The following is a 21,252-nucleotide window of genomic DNA, read 5'->3' on the forward strand; positions in this document are numbered from 1 at the left end:
GCGTAGAGAGAACGTCTCGATAGCGTATGATCGCGGCGCGCGCTCCTCGCACGGATTGGCCGCGCTGGAGCCGGAGAGGTCAAGGGGCGGGCACTAGATAACATGGGTCGCTCCCGTTGGCTGGCCCTTTGCTCCCGCCAGTATTGCGCGCGGCGATTGGTGGGCTGAAGGGGCGCCTCGGGTGAGGCCCGTGGGAAGGTGGCGAAATGGAGGTGGTGGTGAGTGTGGGGCAGAGCGGGTGGTGTCTGTGCAGTGGGTTCGGCGGAGGGTTTGGTCATGGGAGGCGTTCTTTTCTTTAATTAACGTTTTTTTTTTTCAAGGCATCTCTGGTCTTGGTGCGGTAGCTGTAGCTGGCTGGGAGGCGGCTGCGGATGCTGTGGGTAGCGCTGGAGGCCCCGCTGCGTGTGCCCCCCCAGTGCTGAGGCGATGGAGCCGCTGCCCGAGCTCTACGCCATCTTCCAGGGTGAGGTGTGTGGGCATAGTGCTGGGAAGCAGAGGGAAATGCAGCTGTGTTCTTCCTCATCTCTTGGTTTGGGCCTTTGTCTGTGTACATCTGTGTGTTTGCTTGCATATGAAACTGAGTGTGTATAGGCCCCTCTAAGGTTCTTGTCAGAATAGCACAGGAGCAGTTGGTCCCATCTGCTCTCCTTGCCAGGCAGTGCTGGCTCTAACCTGCCGTGATGCCCAAAGCTGAAGGAAATTGTGTGAACCTTATGGATGTTGTGTGTGTTCTAACCACTTCTTTGAGAGCAGTGTTTTAAGGACTTTCTCTTAAATATTGCATTGTTTTTTTTCACAGGTGGCTGCTGTGACAGAATATGGGGCATTTATAAAAATTCCAGGCTGCAGGAAGCAAGGTTTGTTTCTATTATAATATTTGGTTTCAGTTATGTGTACCCAAGCCAGGCAGCCAGCCTCGGAATTAAGCACTTGGCAGCTTTTAGAAAAAGTGTTTTTTTAAACAAGGAATTAGTTGATGTTCTCAGAAAGCAGAATTTAGATGGTATCGCTTGCATGTGAGACTCAGTAGTCTATTCAGATATAGCTTTTTCCCAAGTGTGGTATATTTAAATATAGACAAAATAGAGAATCGTAGAATGGCCTGGGTTGAAAAGGACCATAATGATCATCTAGTTTCAGCCCCCCTGCTGTGGGCAGGGTTGCCAGCCACTAGACCTGGCTGCCCAGAGCCACGTCCAGCCTGGCCTTGAATGCCTCCAGGGATGGGGCATCTACAACCTGTCAATGGTTTACGGGTGTTCAGCCTGGTTCTGTGATGAATGGGACGGGGGACCCACAGACCCACGCCCCGGGAAAGGGAAAAGGGAAAAAAGGGTAAGGAGATGTGCCTGAGAGCAAAAACAGCAGCAGCAATCTGAGGAGAAACAAACTGATTTACTAAATAAGATATCGGAATGCAAAATAACACACTATAATACAATATAATTACAATTTAAGCTAATAAATCCAATACAATGAGAGAGAATGTCCAAAAATCAATGTAGGCCTTACTCTACTACCAACGATAAGACAGCTGGGGAGCGAGATGCTGCCAGGATAAGAGACGGGCGGAAAGAGAACAAGGTCTTGTGATATGCGAGTTTTTATCTTTCCCTCTGACCAGAAAATGGTAACAGGGGAGCAAAGTCCCCTGGGGAATGTGGTAATCCTGCTCTTCTGAGAACCAGGTACATACACTACATGATGTTTTCATGTGGAATACCAATAACCGAAAATCATAAAACCATGACACAACCTCCTTGGGCAACCTGTTCCACTGCATCACCACCCTCTGAATGAAAAAATTCCTCCTAATATCTAACCTAAATCTCCCCTGTCTCAGTTTAAAAGCATTACCCCTTGTCCTGTCACTATCTACCCTTGTAAACAGTCGTTCCCCCTCCTGTTTATATGCTCCCTTCAAGTATAGGAAGGCCACAATGAGGTCTCCCTGGAGCCCTCTCTTCTCCAAGCTAAACAAGCCCAGTTCCCTCAACCTTTCCTCAGAGGAGAGGTGCTCCAGCCTCTGATCATCTTGGTCACCCTCCTCTGAACTCGTTCCAAGAGCTCCACGTCCTTCTTGTGCTGGGGGCCCCAGGCCTGGACACAGTACTCCAGATGGGGCCTCACAAGAACCGAGTAGAGGGGGACCACCACCTCCCTCTCCCTGCTGGACACTCCTCTTTTAATGCAGCCCAGAACATAGTTGGCCTTCTGGGCCGCAACCACACACTGCTGGCTCATGTCCAGCTTCTCGTCCACCAGGACCCCCAAGCCCTTCTCTGCAGGGCTGCTCTCAAGGTGATCTTCCCCCAGTTTGTATAAATACCTGGCATCACTGCAACTTTACGGTGTTCACCGCTTATTTCTCTAATGGTTGTTTTGAAAGAGTTTAATGCAGAAGACTGAAATAAAGCTCAGATAAAACAAGTCATGGCTGTCTTCAAGCTATGTCTGCAGTCGTGGGAAACACGCAGTGTGAAGCAAACTCATTTTACAAAAGGAATGATATAAGCTTGGTGTTCTGTTATCCAACAAATAGTTGCTTCCCACTGATCCAAAAGTGCCCAGTTACTTTAATGCCAGTTCTAATAAGGGTTTTGGAGAGAAGTGTGTGCTGTAGAGAAGTTGCTTTGGGTGCAGACAGGCTCTGAAATAGGAGCCTAAACAGCAAAGCGTGTTTCTGTACTTTTCCTTCATCATATATACATGTATTACTGTGCTAATGTGCATTACAAAACATACACAAAAGCAGAAATAGTAAAAGGATGAGTTGAAGATCAAAAAAATGAATAGTGTTTATTTTATGGTATTATTTCTTAACAGTGCAAAAATTTTTTCCTTTTTTTTTTTTTTTCCCCCTTTCTTCCAAAATTATGATCAGGCCTTGTTCATAAGACTCACATGTCCTCCTGCCGCATAGATAAACCCTCAGAGATAGTAGATGTTGGAGACAAAGTATGGGTGAAGCTTATTGGAAAAGAGGTAACGTTAATTCTTGTTCTTTTTGTGCTGTGTAGATAGAAGTATATTGTAATACAGAATCCTCCAAGAACAGTGAACTATGAAATTCTGTATGCAGAGGCTGCATGCTCATCACTTTATTGGGGGTGTGATGTGTTGATTTTGGCCAGTGGGTGAGCTCTGCCTACCTTCAAATATGACGTTGAGCGCTGACCTGTGACTCAAAATAATGCAGTACAGGAAAAGGGATTTCATTAAAGCTTTTGACTGAAAAGCAACAGAATCCTTCTCTTTCCCTGTGCATCCATTTTCACCTTGTGTTGCCAAGGAAAAGGCTTATACAGCTTAATTTTTCAAGCTGAAAATTAGCTAAACTACTGATCTGGGGGAACTCCCTTGTGGGTGATTTATTTGAGAATTATGGCGGAGCTTCCAAATTCTTTCCCGGTGCAGGTTTGGTCATGTAAATTCTCTGTTATCTTGTCTTTTTTCTGGGACTGCTACTAAGCAGAAGCTGATATATTGATCAGAATGCTCTACACTGAAAATGCAACCACACTATAATAGAACAGAATCACTTTGATTTGTTATTCTTTATAGTGCTCTGCTCTGCTAGCAATTTCATCCTTTCTCTATAGGCCTCCAGATGGATTGTATTAATTAGCATCATGTCATTTTCTCGTTCATTATGTTTCTCTTTCAGATGAAAGATGACAAACTGAAACTGTCCCTTTCCATGAAGGTTGTTAACCAAGGCACAGGAAAAGACCTTGATCCAAATAATGTTTCCCTTGAGTAGGTAAATCTACTGAGTAGAGTATAACAGGTTGTGCAGGTTGCTGCTGCCTGCTTTTCCCTGCCTTTCCTTCCTAGCTTTCCTGCCATAATTGTCCTCCAGGTCCTCCCTGGGAGGGAGAGGGTGAGGGAAGCTCTTCCTGAGCCACCCAGCGGTGCAGTGGCTGGTTGGAGGACTGACTGAAGGTGCTGCCTTGCTTGTGCTGCTTAGAGGCTGGCAGGAGCTGGTGGAGGGCTGCAGTGAATTCCAGCCCATTGCACCCTGGTAGCATTTTGTTTCTTGAATTTAGTGATGGCTGTGCACTTGTGTTGGGAAGGTTGTTCAGCCCGGGTGGGAATTGACTCACTCGTATGTGCTATGAAATAAAATCTCAAGTGCTCAGATGTTTCAGAGCTTCCTTGTCTACCTTTTCCTGTGACATGTCTTGCAGGTTAAATAAAATTGTTTTATTTTCATACTGGACAAGTGTGTGAGTTTACCTAGATCATACACATGTTATTGTAAAGGACTTAACTGCAGCTTGCAGCATTTGCTTGCTTTCTGTAGAGGCTGTTGAGTTATCTTAAAAACAGAAGGTAACACTGACGTGCTCTTAATGATGTGATTTATTTTAACGTATAGGTGGTCAGCTCTACTTTGTTTAGCTTAATTGTGCTTGTAGAGCAATGTTTGGAGGGGGAAAGAGTTCATCTTGGCTATATGTAAGTATAAAGGGTTGAGATTGAGAGTGGATTGAAAGTGGAACTTTTCTACTCTTTCCAGTCAGGATGAGAGGAAAAAACGCACATTTAGAGACTACACTAGTCAGAAGATCACACTTGAAGCTGTCTTGAACACTGTGTGCAAGAAATGTGGTTGCAAAGGTATGTTTTCTGTAGGGTTGTTTTGTTCTTTTGACACAGCCTTGTTCTAAGCAGATAGTGACCTATAGATGGAATTGTAGTGATGCCTGGCTTATTGCATCTTATTGCATCAGTACTTTGTAAAGTCTAATTTTTGCTTTGAGGAGAGCATCATTTTCCATCACTTGTTGTGAAAAGTGAAGACTTAATTTAATTCCTTTTAGAAGGTGCGTTTCATAAAATTGCATCCCTGAGCTTTCTTCTGAGTCTGGGTTCTCTTCTTCCTACGTTTTTATTAACGTGTCTTTATAACCAAGGCTTCATTCCAGTTTTGCATTTTAAGAAATAAATGTATGCCTTCAGCAGACTGTTTAATGAGGGTTAGAAAGATCAGTGGAAATGGCTTTGCTGATTAGTTGCTGGAAACACAGTCTAAGTTTGCAAGCAGCTGTCTTAGAGCTCAAAGCAAGCATTTTTTACTTAAGGCTTTTGTATTTTGCTTAGTACAACAGTGAGAAGTTAGCTTACGTAGTACTTCTGCAGTAACTTTGCAGATGTTGAGGTGTAAGGTAGTTCTTTTTATTTTGAGTTTTTGCTGCACCCTACTTCTTGTCTTACATTGTTTGATCGTAGGGTAAGTGGTTAGGCTGGACTTGATGCTATTTTGGGGAAGGTTAATAAAGACGAATATAAAATACCGTTCTAAAGAAACCCCAAAACTACAGTTTCTTCTACCACTGTTAGGAGGTTATCTTTAAAGTCTGGAGTAGAAATGGTAGAACTAGCATGATCTAATTTCCTCTATGTTTGTGGCTTTCATCTCACCCCCTGGATGTCCATCCCTTCCACATATACCTTTTCATGCTGCTAAAGTCCTTGCCCGTATTTCCCTGTTCATACGAGAGTCTCTTAGCTTTGCTTTGGCTAGTCTTTCCAAAATGATGTATTTTGTACTTTCGTTTTTTCAATCAGGGCATGCTAAACTGGTACAAATACTTGGACTAAAAATGTACATTAGAGATTGTTGTATTCTAGCTACTAATAAAAAGGTTGTTGGCACTTCAGGTGTATGAAATGCAGCTGTACAAAATAGAAGTATGTGAGGATGGAGGGGGGTTGCTCCTTCAAGCACTTTTTTGCAGGTCATTTTGCCAAGGAGTGTTTCATGCAGCCTGGAGGGACCAAATACAGTCTGATTCCAGAAGAGGAAGAAGAGGAGGTGACAGCAGCAGAATGTGAAAGACGCAGAAAGAGCAGCTTGTCTGAAGATTCTTCAAAGAAAAGGAAGAAGGTACGAGGTACCTTACTGCTAGTCTGGCAGAGTGAGCCAGACAAGATGGTTCTGTTGAATTACATATGTGATTTACTACAGCATGTGATTGTCAGTGGCTAGTTGTGGGCTGAAGAAGTGGCTCAGTTGTGTGCAGGTTCTGTAGCTAAATGGGAATCTCTTCTGCAGACTCAGCAGTATTTCTTGTACTATCTCCTTTTATTCTTGTTAAACTGTCCCTAAGCCGGTTTTGTGCTATAATGCACAGCTCTCAAAAGAGATTCCTTACAGTGAGAAAGGGTTTTCTTTCTTTTCCTGTTGTTGTGAGGCTCAACAGAACTTACTTAGGTTTCCTGAATTTCCATGTTTCTTGCCAATAGCACTCTTTCTGTCTTCTCTCTTGCTGCTCTTATCCTATCACCTTTCTTTACTCTGAACCAAATGCCTACTGCTGCCTTGCCAGCCTGTGTGACGTGAACTAGGTATATCTGCTCATGCCAGGGTAAAATCACTGGTTGTATTTGCACAGGAAGCATACTCCATTTCCAGGCTGTAAAGCTGCGAATTTCCAGGGATAAGAGATCTTTTATGTTCTTGTATCTTAATCTCAGAATGTTTGAACTCTGGTTTTAGAGTATACTGAGTTAATTAAGAAAAAAAGAAAAGTAGAGGAGACCTGAATCTAAAACAGGAGTGCTTGGTGGTCTGCCTGTTTATACAGAAATGAACATTCCATTTTGAGACTTCAGTAAGTAAGGGTTTTGTCAGCCACCTTCACAACATGAGTCCCACTCTCCATCACTCTTGCAAAGCCTTTTTCATTTTTTTTTTCCTTCTACAGACTTACAGCCTTTCTGTTTTCCTTGGAGGGGGGTAACAGGCAGGAAAGGCAGTGGGAAGCAAGTCAGGCTGAAGAAGGGGAAAACTTTGGCAGAGGTAGTGGGATGTGCTTTGCTTCCCAGTACATAGGCTCTCATTCAAGGATGTGTTGGGCTTGTCTGTGGAGTGTTATTACACTGCAGTGTAGAACACATGTACTCTTCTATTCTGGTCTTGGAAGCACTCAATTGAACTGACTTGTCTCTCAGATCCCAGCCTAACTGTGACTGTTCTGTATTCCAGACATTCCAGTTTCTGTCTTGCCATGATGAGAGCAGGCTGTGGGCAGAACCTCACCAGAGCTTGCTTCCCTTACCTGGAGTTCTCCTCCCTCTAGGAGTAATGATGGTTTACCTGGTAATGGCTCACTTTGTCTTACAGTGTAGGTGTTATTTAAATTCTGTTGGGAAGATCTATGCTGGGAGGTACACAAATAGTGCTTTATCATATTGGTGCCTATCCACTAGGGTATGGATTCCCTGTGGAGCCTTGCCCTCCTGGGACTACAGGATATGTGGGTCACTGTAGTGAATTTGTTACTGTTTTTTGTTTTTGTTTTTTTTTTTTTTTAATCTGGATTAACAGCCTTTCTTTAAATGTTGCTTGTTTCTTTGATCTTCTCCTTTCTCAAGAAGGAGATCAAAAGTTTTCAGATGTTTTCCAGTGCTGGAAAATAAAACTTTGAGCTTTCTAGAGGCAGGATGTGGAATCCTTGAAATGAATAGCTCCCTTGTTGTCATGGGTGCCTGCTGTGATCTTGTCTGGGAGCCACCATGTACTTCCCTGCTTGCCTGGAGCCCTAAGAGGATTTACACAAACTAGAAGTAGCTCGGTCTACCTAGTGACAATTGCTTTGCAAACCCCATCCCATCTGATGTTCGTAACATAGGTGTAGAAATGATGTGTTCTTAGCGAGTAGAGAGGTGCTTGGTAGATAGGAAACTGCTGTTTAGTGTCATAGTAACAGTACTAATGGTCTAGGTTGTTCATTATCAGTATTTTCTGTGTCCCTGATCTGATAGTTCCTTACAGTCCCTGAGTGCTCTTCCCTCCCTCCAGACACTCCTCAAAGAGATGCTCTGGGGACCTTACTCCCTGTTTTATCTGCACGCCATCCTCAGAGTTTCTGTATGGCTGGATCCTTCCTACTTGGAGAAACTTGGTCTGCTGCTTTTGTCCTGGTTTGTGAGAGTCCTGGAGAAAAAACACGGAGGTTGTTTTTTTTTTTTTTTGTACCACTGGAATCTCTTCCATACCACAGTGGAGATAACCACAAAATTCTTCAGTTCTCTGCTCTTCTCCTGCCTGAATTGTATGGCATTTACAGGAGTGGAGCTCTCTGCACCAGAACGTCAGCGTCTGGAATGACAGTGGGTACAAGACTTCTCTCCTTACACATCACCATGTTAGGACTATGCATCTCCTGTTATCAGTGAGAAAACAGTGGCTGGTGGGAGAAGCTCAGCTGCTGCTGTCACTGCGCTGTGGAAGTACCAGGGAGCATCTGAGGAGCCTGACAGCTGTGCAGGCACAGTGCTGTGTCCCTTTCACTTTTACTCTGTGGGTCACAGGGTGAGGGAGCTCCTATGGGAACACGGCAGCGTGCCTGTGCTGAGCTTGTGTAGGAGGGAGGCGTGCTGAGAAAAAATAAACCCTTCTGATTCTTCTCTCTTGCCCTCTGGGAAAAGAACTGCTGTTTCAGCACTAGGAGGAATATCTTTAATTTGAACTTTACAAAAATGGCCTGTCCTCTGCTGTAGTTTCGCAACGGTCACTGGAATTGTATGGTAAATGTGATCTGTGATTGCTTTTCTGCAACCTTAGCAGCTTTTTCTGCCATCCTGTAGATTACTGTGAAGTATTCCTCTTGTCTTTTACTTAAAACCACACCTCGTTAAGTGTTGTTTGTTCAGCGACTGGTAACTCATCAAGCTCATCTGGCCTTGCCTGTGACTTGTTTTCCTAATTCTTAAATGGCAGTAGGTTAGGGCACTGCAGAATCACGGCCACTCTCTTCACACAGTATACTTCTCTCTTTAATGTCCTTATCTATGCTTTTCTGACTTCTGCTATATTTAATAAATGACCATAGCCTAGATTCTTCTCATCAGATGAATTCTAACTGGTCCTTAAGCTTGGGTTAAAATATATTTCTTGGATTTACATAATGAATCTTGTTTAATATTAAACCGAGGGATGGATTTTATTATTTTATATTTTCTAATAAAGATGTAGCAGGAATATTGGCACCTTGCTGGAGATGCAGGAGGGCAGACATCTGGAAATCCATTCTCCTTTATCACGAGGACAGACATAAAGGCTCTAAACAACACCATAACTCTACAAAGTGCTAGTGAAGAATTCTTTAAACTTCTTTGAAAGTGGTGAACACTCCCCTCTTATCTCAAATACTTGTAGAAGGAATGAGCTATTATAACATTCTTAGAATGTAGCCTCAAGCAATCTGTCTTACAAAGAACAGGAAAAAGGCCTCATGGGCTAGTGTGGTCCCCTTTAATAGTACCAGTTTCTTCAAGGTACCTGGCAATAGGAAAGCCAGGTATATCAGGCTGTAGCTCAGCTTCTGTATGCCAGCCCTCAACACAGTAGTTGTATTTGAGGGATTTTGAAGCAAGTTTGTTCCATTTTAGTAGAACTGTAATTGATAGATACATTGAACAGCGCATTTGAGGACTGTAATGGTCTTTGTACTTGTAAAGATGCTCAGAGACAGCCAACATTTGGAATCTGGGCAAAATTTGGGCAAAATTCTCTCACGATGCTTGCACAAACACAGTGTTTGCAGTACCGAGGGAGTGCCTGGGTGTGCCTGAGAATGGAGCTGAGCTCAGCTTCATCCATCAGCAGCAATCCCTTCTGGAGACCTGTCTGTAGCTCTGGGCATGGGGAGGCTTCGCTGCTGTCATTAAGGGCAGAATTTGGGCATTTACTTTGGCACTGATATGTAAACCAGAGGGAGGTTGTGCAGTGCAGGTAGCTCCTGGTGAGCAGAGCGAGTCCAGCATCCAGTGGGACATAGGAAGGCAGCTGAGTGCTGCTCATTCCTTACCAGGATGCTGGCACTTAAGGTCAAAGTCTGTGGTGTGGTGTCTATTCCTTTGTTACTGTGAGTGGTGTACCTCTCCCTGTAATCCTGAAGGGACAGATGTGACATCCTGTCTTGTCTCAGCATGCAAAGGTTGAAGATAGCTTCCCAAGCTCCGGAATGAAACTTAGTTAAGGTCTTCTCAAATTTTCTCACCATGTGCACAGGCTGGAAAAGCTTGAGAAAATTCTCCTTGCTGCATCCTTTTTCCTAGAAGATTTAACTCTTAACAGTCTTCTTAACAGTCTTCTGGAGATTGAGGCTGGATGTTAGGAACTACTACTTTTCTGACAGAGTGGTCGGGTGCTGGAATGGGCTGCCCTGGGAGGTGGTGGAGTCGCTGACCCTGGAGGTGTTCAAGGAACATTTAGATGTTGTGTTGAGGGACATGGTTTATTGAGAGCTACCGGTGATAGGTGGATGGTTGGGCTGGATGATCTTGGAGGTCTCCCAACCTTGGTGATTCTGTGATTCAGAAGAAAATGGCAGAGATTTGCTTCTACCCTTGCCGTGTGAGTCGGAGGCTTTATAGTGAGGAGGCTGGTACTGTGTCACAGTTATCATGGTGCTATCGTGGAGCTGCAGAAACTGATAGCTGCCAAAAGTCTGCTAGGTGTGCAGTCAGCTCGGTTCTCTGTCTCTTCCCTGGAGTCTGAGAGGACTCCTTGTTCGATATTCAGCTCCAAGCTGTGCCTTGTCTTTGCTGTTTGGTCTCTCTGAACTGTTGTGCTTCACATTTAGTAAGCTACTAACTTTCTTCTTTCTTTGTCTTTAAATGAGAATGTCTGTCTGGTGCTACGGTGTGTCATCTGTGCTAAATTGAGATTTTTAGATGGGCTGCTCATGTCCCCACTGTTGGGGGAGAATGTGTTATTAAATGAAACACGTACACCCTTAGCCTGTCTGCCTGTAAGCCGGTATATTCGTGCAGAGACCACAATTGCCTGGAAGTGACTGAAGCTAATGGAAGGAATGTCTCGTGGGGAGGAGAGGGAGAACTCGGTCTTCTCTGTGCTCTTCGCATTGAGGCACTTTTTCCCCAAGCAATCTTAAGACAGCTTGCCCTTTACAGCGTGAGGTGAGGTACTAGAGGGCTGCCAGCAGCTGGGTGCAATGCCCTGTTAAAGCATTTCCACACAGCACGGTCTTGGCTTTAACATCCTCTCTTGTCACCGTGAGCTGCCTGAGCAGCTTCAAGCCAAGAGCAGAAGCAGAGTCAGGATGTAAAAGTCAGTTATTACAGGGGATTTTCCCCCATCTTCGCCTCATTTTTTTTTCCATCCTTTGCAGCTCTTTCTCCCACAAATACTGGTTTCTTAGTTTTCAGTCTTGTGGGTGAATAGGCACGTTGCCTTTCTCAGGCTTCTTTCATGAAGCCGGTTTTCTTTAGGTGGATGCTTTCCAGTTTTCAGCTGGGATGGCTGTTTTCTCCTGGGTGGGGTGGGTGTGTAGCAAGCCCCAGGCAGTGCTGCAGGCATCCCAGAGAGGTGGGGTGACTCAGGACAGGCCCACAGCTGGATTCAGACCTTCAGCACTCAGTTCTGATCCTGGCTTTGTTGAAGCAGGTAGAAATGCTTGCCCACATGAGTCATTCTGATTTTGTGCAGGTATCACTTGTATATCCATGGCTGGTGGTGCTGTTCCCTTCGCCTATTTGTGTGTTCTTTTCCCCTTCCTTGGCTTAACTGTTCTTCTGAGTTGGCTGTGGATGCACAGAGCAGCTGGCCAAGAGAGGAGACCTTCCAGCAAACTTGTTCTGCCTGTAGTTCTGTGTCTTGCGCAACTGCGCCTTTGGGCTTGCTGCTTTTTCTGAGTTTCCTCATGAAAAGAGTGCATGGCACAATCAGCCTTGCCAAGGCAGGGGTGTGATTTACATCAGGCCTCTTCCAGTAAAACGCTGCTGCAAGCCCAAGGGTGACCTTGAGGTCATTGGAAATGCTTGGCATTGAAAATAAGCAGAGCTGCTAGCTTGGGGTCTCCTGGCTTCTCATGTTACTCTCCCTTGCATAGTGGAATGTAAAACACGTTTTATATGGCAAACACTGAAAACATTGTGTTTGGGACTGTCAGTGGCCGTGCCCATCTCTGGCAGTGGCTGTGGCTCTTTGCTTATGCCCCACTTGGAGGCTGTTTCCATGAGCTCACATCCACTCCAGCTGTGTTTTTGCAAACCCGTGTATTAGTTCGGTGCTTTTAGGAGGAGCCGTTCTTGGGCCCAAGCTGTGCATGGTGAGCACAGTGCTTGTGAACTGTGGCAAGATGACAAGTCTAAATAAGATCCATGTGGTAAAGTATGCATGTGGGGAAAGGAGCTGGACTACAGATAGGGAAAAAGCCTCATTTAGTACAGCTAGCGTTTGGAGTTGCCTGCCATAACTAGATAGTGGAATAGGGTGCTGGTTTGCAGCAAGTTTGGGAAAGTCTGCCCTATCTTACACATTCAGGTCCAGAGCAGTTAGCACACATACATTGTCCAGGAACGTGCAGCGCACTTCAAGCAGAAGCACCAATATAGGGCTTAGAGCAGCAAGCTTTGCTTGCTGGGCTGCATTCCTCACTGCTGTTGTCTAAGCCTATCACAGGCATTTTTGCATTGGCATGGGTTGCCTTGCTGGCCCATCTCTGTTTTGCTCCGTTTTACTTCTTTTCTTACGTCCTTCTCATACCCTTGAACTATAATGACAATTCACAATACACATCTGCAGAGAGAGGTCTCTGTTGATGTGACTGTGGAAGAAAGCAGTGAGTGCTTGTTGCTGGATGGAAAGCTTGCTGGACTTGGGTGGAAAGCTGGAACCTTACTACCATTAGCAGTCTCAGCGTGCTTTACAAAGTACTACATCGTGGGCCCATTCACCTGCATGATGCTTTAATTTCCTTCCCGGAATCACAGCATTGCCATCCTGCCCCCACCAGTGCTGGTGCTGCTTGGTTTGCACCGTGCAGATAGTGGCCCAGCTGCTGCTCTGGGCTGTGGAGCAGAGCAGGGCAGGTGCTGGCCATCATCTGCATCCAGGCCTGGGGCCCCCAGCACAAGAAGGAGGTGGAGCAGGTCCGGAGGAGGGCCACCAAGATGATCAGAGGGCTGAAGCATCTCCTTTAAGATGAAAGGTTGAGGGAACTGGGCTTGTTTAGTTTGGAGAAGAGAGGGCTCCAGGGAGACCTCATTGTGGCCTTCCAATACTTGAAGGGAGCGTATAAACAGGAGGGGGATCGATTGTTTGTGAGGGTAGATAGCGATAGGACAAGGGGGAATGGTTTTAAACTGAGACAGAGGAGATTTAGGTTAGATATTAGGAGGAAGTTTTTCACACAGAGGGTGGTGATGCACTGGAACAGGTTGCCCAGGGAGGTTTTGGATGCCCCGTCCCTGGAGGCATTCAAGGCCAGGCTGGACGTGGCTCTGGGCAGCCTGGTCTAGTGGTTGGTGACCCTGCCCACAGCAGGGGGGTTGAAACTTGGTGACCATTATGGTCCTTTTCAACCCAGGCCATTCTATGATTCTATGATCATGTGCTGTCTGCACAGCCAGATCACATCCTCCCCCTCAGAACCTGCTGTCTAATTAAATAGATACAAACTGCCACCCCTGCACTGTTAAATAGTCTTTGTCTGCCTTGAGATTATCTATCTGATGCAACTTTGGGAAGAGGTGCAATGCAGTACTGATTTCAGAGTAATCTGTGCTAAGTAGTTACTGCTCAATGCCTCAAAACTCAGTTCCTCTTACGAGGTTCCTTGCAAGATTTCTTCCAGCACCTGCTGGTCTTTTTGTGCATATAAATGTTAGGTCCGTCTTGAACACTGTGTAGCTTTTGTTCCAGGGCCTCACAGAAATGCAGCCCTGGGGGCTCAGTGGTGCCCCTAACCTCTGCCTGCCGTGGTGGGGAGATGAGGTTGTGCAAAGAGGGTTATTGCCAAAGCGATCTTTCCTCATCCCATCTCCCCTCCAGGGAGGGCCAAGGGAAACTTTCACATTTGAAAAACGTTTTGGGACTTGGGTTTGGGAGGGGGTGGTGTAGGGCACGCCCCAGCACAGCTGCTGTCAGCGCCGTGGTGTGCTGGGAGGCAGGAGGCCCTGCAGGATGGTCCCTTCCCTCTCTCAGTGGTTCCCAGGTACGTGACCGTGATGGTTTAGGTTTCAAAACTCTTCCTCTGGATTTTGACTGTGCTTGGGCTTTGCAGCGAGGAGAAGGGTGTGTTGCTGTTAGTGCTCCAGTGCATTAGCATTCTTTTTCTGGCAGCCTGTGGGCTGATGATGATGCGGGGCAGTGGGGATAGCGCTCACTTCCAGATGACTATTTTGGAAACCCATTTGGTTGGCAAAAGTTTTCATCCTGCCAACCTCTACAGAAAGGAATAGCCTTAAATAATGAAGTGCTCTCTCTGTGATGTGACTACCAGTATTCAGGCTCGGATTTCTACTTCGGTACCCACCTCTGCCCTGGCAGCTGTTGGACAGTGGCTGCTGCAGCTGCGGGCTGGCACAGGTGTGCAGGCAGTTGGAGCAGAGCCTGTGCGCATCGTCGTGTCACAACAGGTTCACTTCTCTCACAGCTTTTCAGGCTCTCACGACAGCAAGTGGCTCAGTGCCCTGGTGAACGCAAGCGATCGTTTTCCCATGTGCAAAGCTTTATTTGTTCTGCTTCATTTAATAGGAGAAGAAGAAGAAGAAGAAGCACAAGAGTAAGCAGTCCTCTGAGTCTGACTCAGACAGCTCTGACTCGGACAGCGATGGGGCTCAGCCAGCCAGCAAGAGGGCCAAGCATTCAGGGAAAACCAGCAAGGCTCAGAAGAAGAAGAAAAAGAAGCATAAGAAGAAGACCAAAGAGTGATGGCAGGCAGATGGGGCACTGCTGTTGCGAATCCCCGGAGTGTGCTGCTGGGAGCAAGCAGGAGTGAGTCAGTGTGCTCCTTGCAGCAAGTCAAGGAGTTTCCTTCTTCTAAAAGTAACGCTCAGCCTGTGTTGTTGAAGTTGTTGACTTTGCTCTAAGTTTTCCTCTGTTACCTTAGGCATAGGCTGCCATTTTTTCCCACCAAGGCCAGTGAGCGTACCTGCCACCATAGTCTAATTAATTACACCCATTCATTAGCATCTCGGTGTCCTGTAGCCTCCTGCTGGGCTGGGTAAGCTGCCAGCATCCTGCAGGCTGCCTGGTCAGCGTCAGCCCTGAGCTGTGACATCAGCCCCGGATCCAGTTGCCTGTACAAGGTGGAGCTGTGTGTCCCTGCACACGTGCTCTGTTGGATCGGTGCAGCTGCGGTGACCGAGCACAGCCCTGCTGCACAACAGCTCCAAGAAAGGACACTGCTATCTGTGCACTTGCCCTGCTCCTTTCCCAATGCAAGGCGCTGCCTGGAGGGGCTGGGTTCGTGAGCTGGCTTTGGTACACAAACCCTTCCCCTGCCGCATTCATTTTTGTCTGTAAACATTGAAAGTGGCAGAGTAAGAAGCAAAGTGGTGAGCGGTAATATTTTAAGTAAACATTAACTGTGGTGCATTTGCTGCCTTTGTAAAGGATGGAAAATAAATCTCTCAAAGCTCCAGGTGTACTTTGTACTGTTTTTTTCTTTTTCTTTTGTGCACTCCACGCTTCGTCTTGAGCAGCGGATAAAAGAGACCCGGGCCTGCGAGCTGAGCGCTGCCTGCTTGGGAGGGGATAGGATGTGCTGTGGAATTCTGAAAACCAGGGAGGAGAGAAGCCCTGTGCCAGAGCCTGCAGAGGTTCCCTGCAGTGAGGATGTCATCCCAAGAAGACTGGTGTAGTGCACGATGGGGCTCGCTGTGACTTGGTGATGGCCTGCAGTAGTGACTGCACTGTGAGTCCTGGAATGGAAGGTCAGGGAGAAGGTTTTGCTGAAGTGAGGCCATTTCCAGCACTGCTTGCCCAAATCTGAGCCTGGCACGGCAGGGCTGGGGCTGGGCACAGGGCTTCAGCCCCTGAGTTCCCTCAGGTCCCTGTGGCCCAGCCTGACTTTGGGCTGGTCCCTTCCCAGTCCAGGACCCGACGTGCTCTTGACCTTGACTCCCCAGCTCCTCTGTGGCCTCGTGCGTCACGTCGCCCGATGCTTTGGCAGGCAGCACCTGTCTGGATTTGTGCTGGGGAAGGATTGCTTTGATTGGCATGACGTGTGCTTGTATCCTGAAGGATTTATAGCACAGCTGCCACTAGAGTGAACTAATATCCCCCCCCCCCCAAAAAAAAAAACCAGGCTGTGTGTCCACCTGGCACTGCAGCAGTGATGCAATGGGTGGCAGAGATCCTGAGTGCAGAGTGGGGCTGCAGAACCTGCCCTAGAGCGGGCTCACTGGTCCTGCTGGTGGGAAATGGCTGATGCTGGGTCTTTCCCACATGTCAGTGTGTTTGTGAGACCGATGGGTGCCCTGTGAGAAGGGAACACGTGCTTTGCAGCGGATAAGGGGGACGGTGATAGCCCGCGGGCGCACATGCCAAAAGCCTTTTTCCCAAGCACGCCAGCCACAGCTCTGTAACAACATTGCTTTTATTATTTTTTTCCACGTGGGTTCTTCCATTTAAAAAAACAACAACAACAACAAAAAACCCAAACGTAACACTCCCCACCCCAACCAGCCCCACGAGACCACAGGATCAGGGCTTGGTGGCTTCGGAGGGCTCTGGCACTGTGGCGAGCCGCGCGCTGCGCGGGGAAGGCGGAGAGAGTTCGATGCTGGAGCTGGTGCTGGGGGTTGGGCAGGGAGCTGGGGGCAGCCCCTATGATGCCTTCTCGTAGGTGCGGGTCGAGACAACGCTGCCCATGGTGAGGGTCTGGGGAGCAAAGTGGAGAAGGTGAGCACTGGGGTGGGGTCTTGGGCATCCCCATCTAAAATCCTTTGTATTTCCTTACCAGAATCAACTTCCCATCCTTCAGCTCCCGCACTAGTGATGTCTCCTTCCCATCCCACTTCTGCACGTGGACCAGCTTGCCTCCATCTAGCTTGACCAAGGACTGCGGAGAAAGAGCAGAAGCACCGTTCCCCTCGTGGCTGGAGCTTCCCTGCTCCATCCCCACAGCTTCAGATGCTCCTTTTCATCCCACGAGGTCCAGAGACCAGTGATGGGTGCCTCCAGGATCCCTGGGTGTCAGCATCCCACCTGGCTCTGCTCACCCGGCTTGACATGGGACACCAGCTGGGTCACACTCGTAGCCCCAGTTGCCCCTGTTGGCACCGGTGACCCCACTGCGGGCACTGTCACTGTGACCCTGCCCTCCCTGCCCCTCAGCTGCATCCTGAGCTGAGCTGTTGAACAAGCCCCTGCTCATCCGGGCTGCTGTTTGCACAGCCGCTGCTGTTGACTCAGCCCTGAAAGCCCAGCTAGTGCCAAGGTTAGCGTGACAGCGGACTCGGCTGTGCCAGCGAGGGAAGTGGCACAGGCTGCCCAGCTCTGTTCTGCTATTCTCTGCTGCCTGGCACCAAGTCCTCTGCCTCCCAGTGACATTTCTCAGCTCCAGCCCAGGGGACCGCGTGCCCCCAGCTGTCCCAGCCTCTTGTCCCCTGCAAACCTCCCCACGCATGCAGTACTGCTGCTCTCCTGGAGCACAGGCACCCAAGGGCTGGGCTTTCCATGGCTCAGGTCCCCAGCACTGCACAAGTTCTGCTGCAGCTCTGTCCCCGTGGCTTGGTTGACATGGCTTGAGACCACCCAGCCCATGGCTTGGGTGCCTCCATGGGTCGGGGCCCTGCACGGCTTAAGATTCTCCATCGTTTGGGTCTCCACATAGTTTGAATCTCCCAATAGTTGGATGTCCCCATAGCTTAGGACTCCCCATTACCTCTGTGTCCCCACAGCTCAGGTCTCCCTATTGCTTGAGTCCCCCCATGGTTGGATGTTCTCATGGATTGGGTCTCACCATGACGTGGGTCCATGCATTGGATTGGATCTCCTCATGGCTTTGGGTTACCTACGGTTGGATGCCCCCAGAGCCCAGCGCTCCCCAATACTTGTGTGTCCCCATAGCTTGGGTATCCCCATGGTTTAGGTGTCCCCATGACTTGGATGTCCTCATAGCTCAGGTCTCCCCATGGCTTGGTGTCCCCATAGCTTTGGAGACTTCATGTCTTGAATGGCCCCAAAGTTTGGTTCTCCCCCTGACGTGGTGTCCCCATTGCACAGATGTCCCAGTGCCTTGGGTGTCCCCATGGCTTGGGTGCCCCACAGCTCAGCTCCCTTCACAGCTCAAGTTCTCCTTGCCCTGCGCCCCACACATCTTGCATCCCCCACAGTTTAGTTGCTCATCACTTTGGAGCACCCCACAGGCCAGCAGCTCCACAGCTGCCTGCTCAGCTGCGTGGGGGCTGCCAGACCAGGCCCCCCTTATTGTTTGCCCTCTGGCAGCCAGCCGAGGGGCATCTGAAGGGCACGTCCCTGGCTGCTTCACACGTCTCTGCCACACACCAGCAGCCAAAGAGCTTTTAGCATAGTTTCCACCACCCTGAGCAGAGCGACCCTATGCTTGGGGCCGAGCTGTCACGAGGCGGAGCGGGCAGGCTGGTTATAGTCAAAGCTGTGTATGGAAATAGCTCCCAGGGGCCAAACCTGTGCTCTACTGCTGCTCTGGTCCCCCTGCACGAGGGACGGCACCGGGGGGCTGAGCAGATGGAGCAGAGGATGAGGACAGGGGCATGCTGCAATGTCTGCCTGGCACTACCGCCTTGCTCGCACTCGCCCCGTTTCAGCCCAACCTCACTCCGCACCCAGCCCTGTATCTGCTTCCCCATGGGGCAGGAAGGAGTTTCGTGTCCTGCAAGCCCCGTGATGGCTATCGAATCTCTCTTGCAACACACCCACTTGGTTACAGCATCGCCTTCCGCAAAACTCAGCTGCAAGCGGAGGCGAGGGCAGGGGTGCAAAGGGAAAAGAGCGGAGGGAAGCAGCCCCCCAGCTCCCTCACCTTGACGTGCCTATCGTCGGCCGTGGTCTCGTCAAACTCCTCATTCAGCTTGAAGCTGATCTCTGTGCTCTTGAAGGTGCTCTGGGTCTTCACCGTCACCTTGTCGCCATCCACCTCGATGATGGTGGTGGGTTTGGTCAGGCCGGCCATCTGCCTGGTGGCAAAGCCCACCCCTGGCAGGGGGACAGGGGGTCAGTGTGGCATCTCCATGCATCACCCCAGAGCCCCTCCTGGGATTTTTCTTTTTTTTTTTTTCGGGAGGGGGACCCACTGCATCCCCATGGGGCCATGCTTTGGGGGGGGATCCAGGCAGCACTCAGGGGCTGATCCTGCACCTTTATGGCTGGGCAGGGTGGGGGGGAACCGCTGTCACCACCCCTCCAGACCCCTCTGGGGCTGTAGTCGCATCCAGCCCAGGGATGGAGGACTGAGGACAGAGGATGGGGGCATGCACCCCCTGGGACTCCCTCCATCAGCCCTTCCCCCACACCGGGGCTGCAGGGGGGGGATTCCACCCGTTCCCCCTACCCCCAACCGCGGCTGCAGCCCCTCCCTGGCACAGCACTGCGTTGTGCTTTCCTGTTTTTATTTCTATATTTTATTTTTTATTTTTTTATTTTTATTTTTCCCGTTTAAACCCACGGAGCAAGCAAAGATCTCCACCCTCCTTATTACAAAAAAAAAAAAAAAAAAAAAAAAAAAAAAAAAAAAAAAAAAAAAGGCGGAAAAACGGCGATTTCCGCGCTGCCGACCCCCACTCACCCAACGCCTTCATGTACTCATCGAAATTGGCCGTGTCCACCAGCTTCCAGGTGCCCACGAACGCTTCCACCATGGCGAAGCCGCGTGTGTCCCCGTGTCCCTCTGTCCCCGCAGCGCCGCTCCGCCCGCAGCTGCCGCCCGGCCCCGCGGCTCCTTAAATACCGGCCCCATCACATGATGGGAAGAGGCTCCAGAAATACCCCGGCGGGGACGGGCAGCGCTGCCAGCCGCCACCCCCCGGCCGCCCCCGCCACCCCCGGCCCCTGCCCGTGCGCTGGGCGCGGCCCCACGATGGTCGCGGACACGAGGGGGTGCGTGGGGGCGAGGATGTGCGGTGCCGGTGGCTGCGTCCTCATGGCGAGGTGTGGATGGAGCAGGGGAAACTGAGGCGCTGGAGCATCCGTGGGGACACGCAGGACCGCGTCTTCGTGTGTGTGCTGGGGACGGCGGGGGGGGAGGACGGCCGCATCCCCCTCCCTCCCATCACTGACGATTTGAGTTGAACGCCTTACGGACGCCCCAAATCAGCCCCATCCCAACACCTGCCCTGGGGTCCCGGCCCCGCTGGGCTCAGGCTTGAAGCCCCCCAGGTCCTAGGGGTGCCTCCCCCTCTCTCCCCCCGCGGATGCGTGTTCCCATAGGGCTGATGGCATCCAGGACACGATCCCCCCCCTCCTTCAGGCTCGGGTTGCAGCGTGCCAGGGGATCGCAGTGGCAGTGGAATTTGGTGTCCCCTGCCCCAGTGGGCACGCAGCCCTGGCTTTGGGATGGGCCTCCTCCCATCCTCCTGACCCCGCCGGTTCTGTCCCATGGTGACAGCTCTGGGGGTCCCATCGGCCAAAACGTCCCCAGCCCACGGACAGACGCATAGGGCGTGGCTGTCACCCTTGGGGACATATTTATGGGAAGGGGTGAGGGTAGGGCCTGGGGGGGGGGTCAGGCATCTTCTGCCCATTGGGTTTGGGGATCGTGTGGGGGCCATCGAGTGTCCCCATGCCCAGCACTGCAAGGCGGTGGCATCAGGGTCAAAGTGTCTGGGTGACACTCAGGGACACTTCGTCTCTCTTTCCATCCCCAAGGCGTCTCTGCAGGCACCCAAAAATAGCCGGGGGCTCAAGTTCAGCCTCCTCCCTATGGCCCTGGGGGGGGGCTGCAAATGGGAGCCCCTGTCCCCTGGACAGGACAGTCACCAGCCCCCGTGGGGACAGAGCACGGAGCACTGTGTCACAGGGAAATACACACAGTTTATTACCAAACCATGGCCCTGGGAGCCACCCAGCTGCCTCCCAGAGTGCTCAGTGCTCCTTGAACACACCCTCCAGGTGCCACAGGTGGAGTCAGGCCATAGCCTGCAGGGGTCACCTGTCTCTGCTCCCCCCAGCGCCATCCTTGGGCATCAGAGTCCCAAGTGTGCACAGCCCTGGGGCTCCCAGCCTCCCCCTGGTGCAGCAGGGCCATGAGACACGGATGTGCACACACATGGACACATACACACACACAGACACATGTGTACAGGGGCAGCCATCTACAGGAGCACCCATGCACGTGGACACCCACACATGTGAGCACTCACATACATGGACAACCACGCACGTGGGTATTATTGCACACTGGCATCCATGCACACAGACATCCATGTGCGAAGCATCCACGCACATGGACATGGACACCCATTCACAGCAGCACCCATGCACATGAACACCAGTGACACATGAACGAC

The 21,252-nt window shown here is 49.8% G+C and overlaps 2 protein-coding genes across 2 annotated transcripts; one reads left to right on the top strand and one right to left on the bottom strand.

Moving 5' to 3' along the window:
• Positions 91–15,406, top strand: ZCCHC17 (zinc finger CCHC-type containing 17). The gene is made up of 8 exons (XM_021375430.1): positions 91–218; positions 321–468; positions 800–857; positions 2,885–2,985; positions 3,668–3,759; positions 4,523–4,623; positions 5,745–5,893; positions 14,516–15,406. Exons 2-8 carry the CDS (start codon positions 427–429, stop codon positions 14,690–14,692), a joined length of 720 nt encoding a protein of 239 aa, XP_021231105.1. The 5' UTR covers positions 91–218; positions 321–426; the 3' UTR covers positions 14,693–15,406.
• On the bottom strand, positions 16,343–19,684 carry FABP3 (fatty acid binding protein 3). Its single transcript, XM_021375431.1, has 4 exons — positions 19,533–19,684; positions 18,771–18,943; positions 16,725–16,826; positions 16,343–16,645 (listed from the first exon to the last, which is right to left on the bottom strand). The coding sequence occupies exons 1-4, from the start codon at positions 19,603–19,605 to the stop codon at positions 16,592–16,594; spliced, it is 402 nt and encodes a 133-aa protein (XP_021231106.1). The 5' UTR covers positions 19,606–19,684; the 3' UTR covers positions 16,343–16,591.

Source organism: Numida meleagris, chromosome 22 (assembly GCF_002078875.1).
Source record: "Numida meleagris isolate 19003 breed g44 Domestic line chromosome 22, NumMel1.0, whole genome shotgun sequence".
NCBI classification, from domain to species: Eukaryota; Metazoa; Chordata; class Aves; order Galliformes; family Numididae; genus Numida; species Numida meleagris.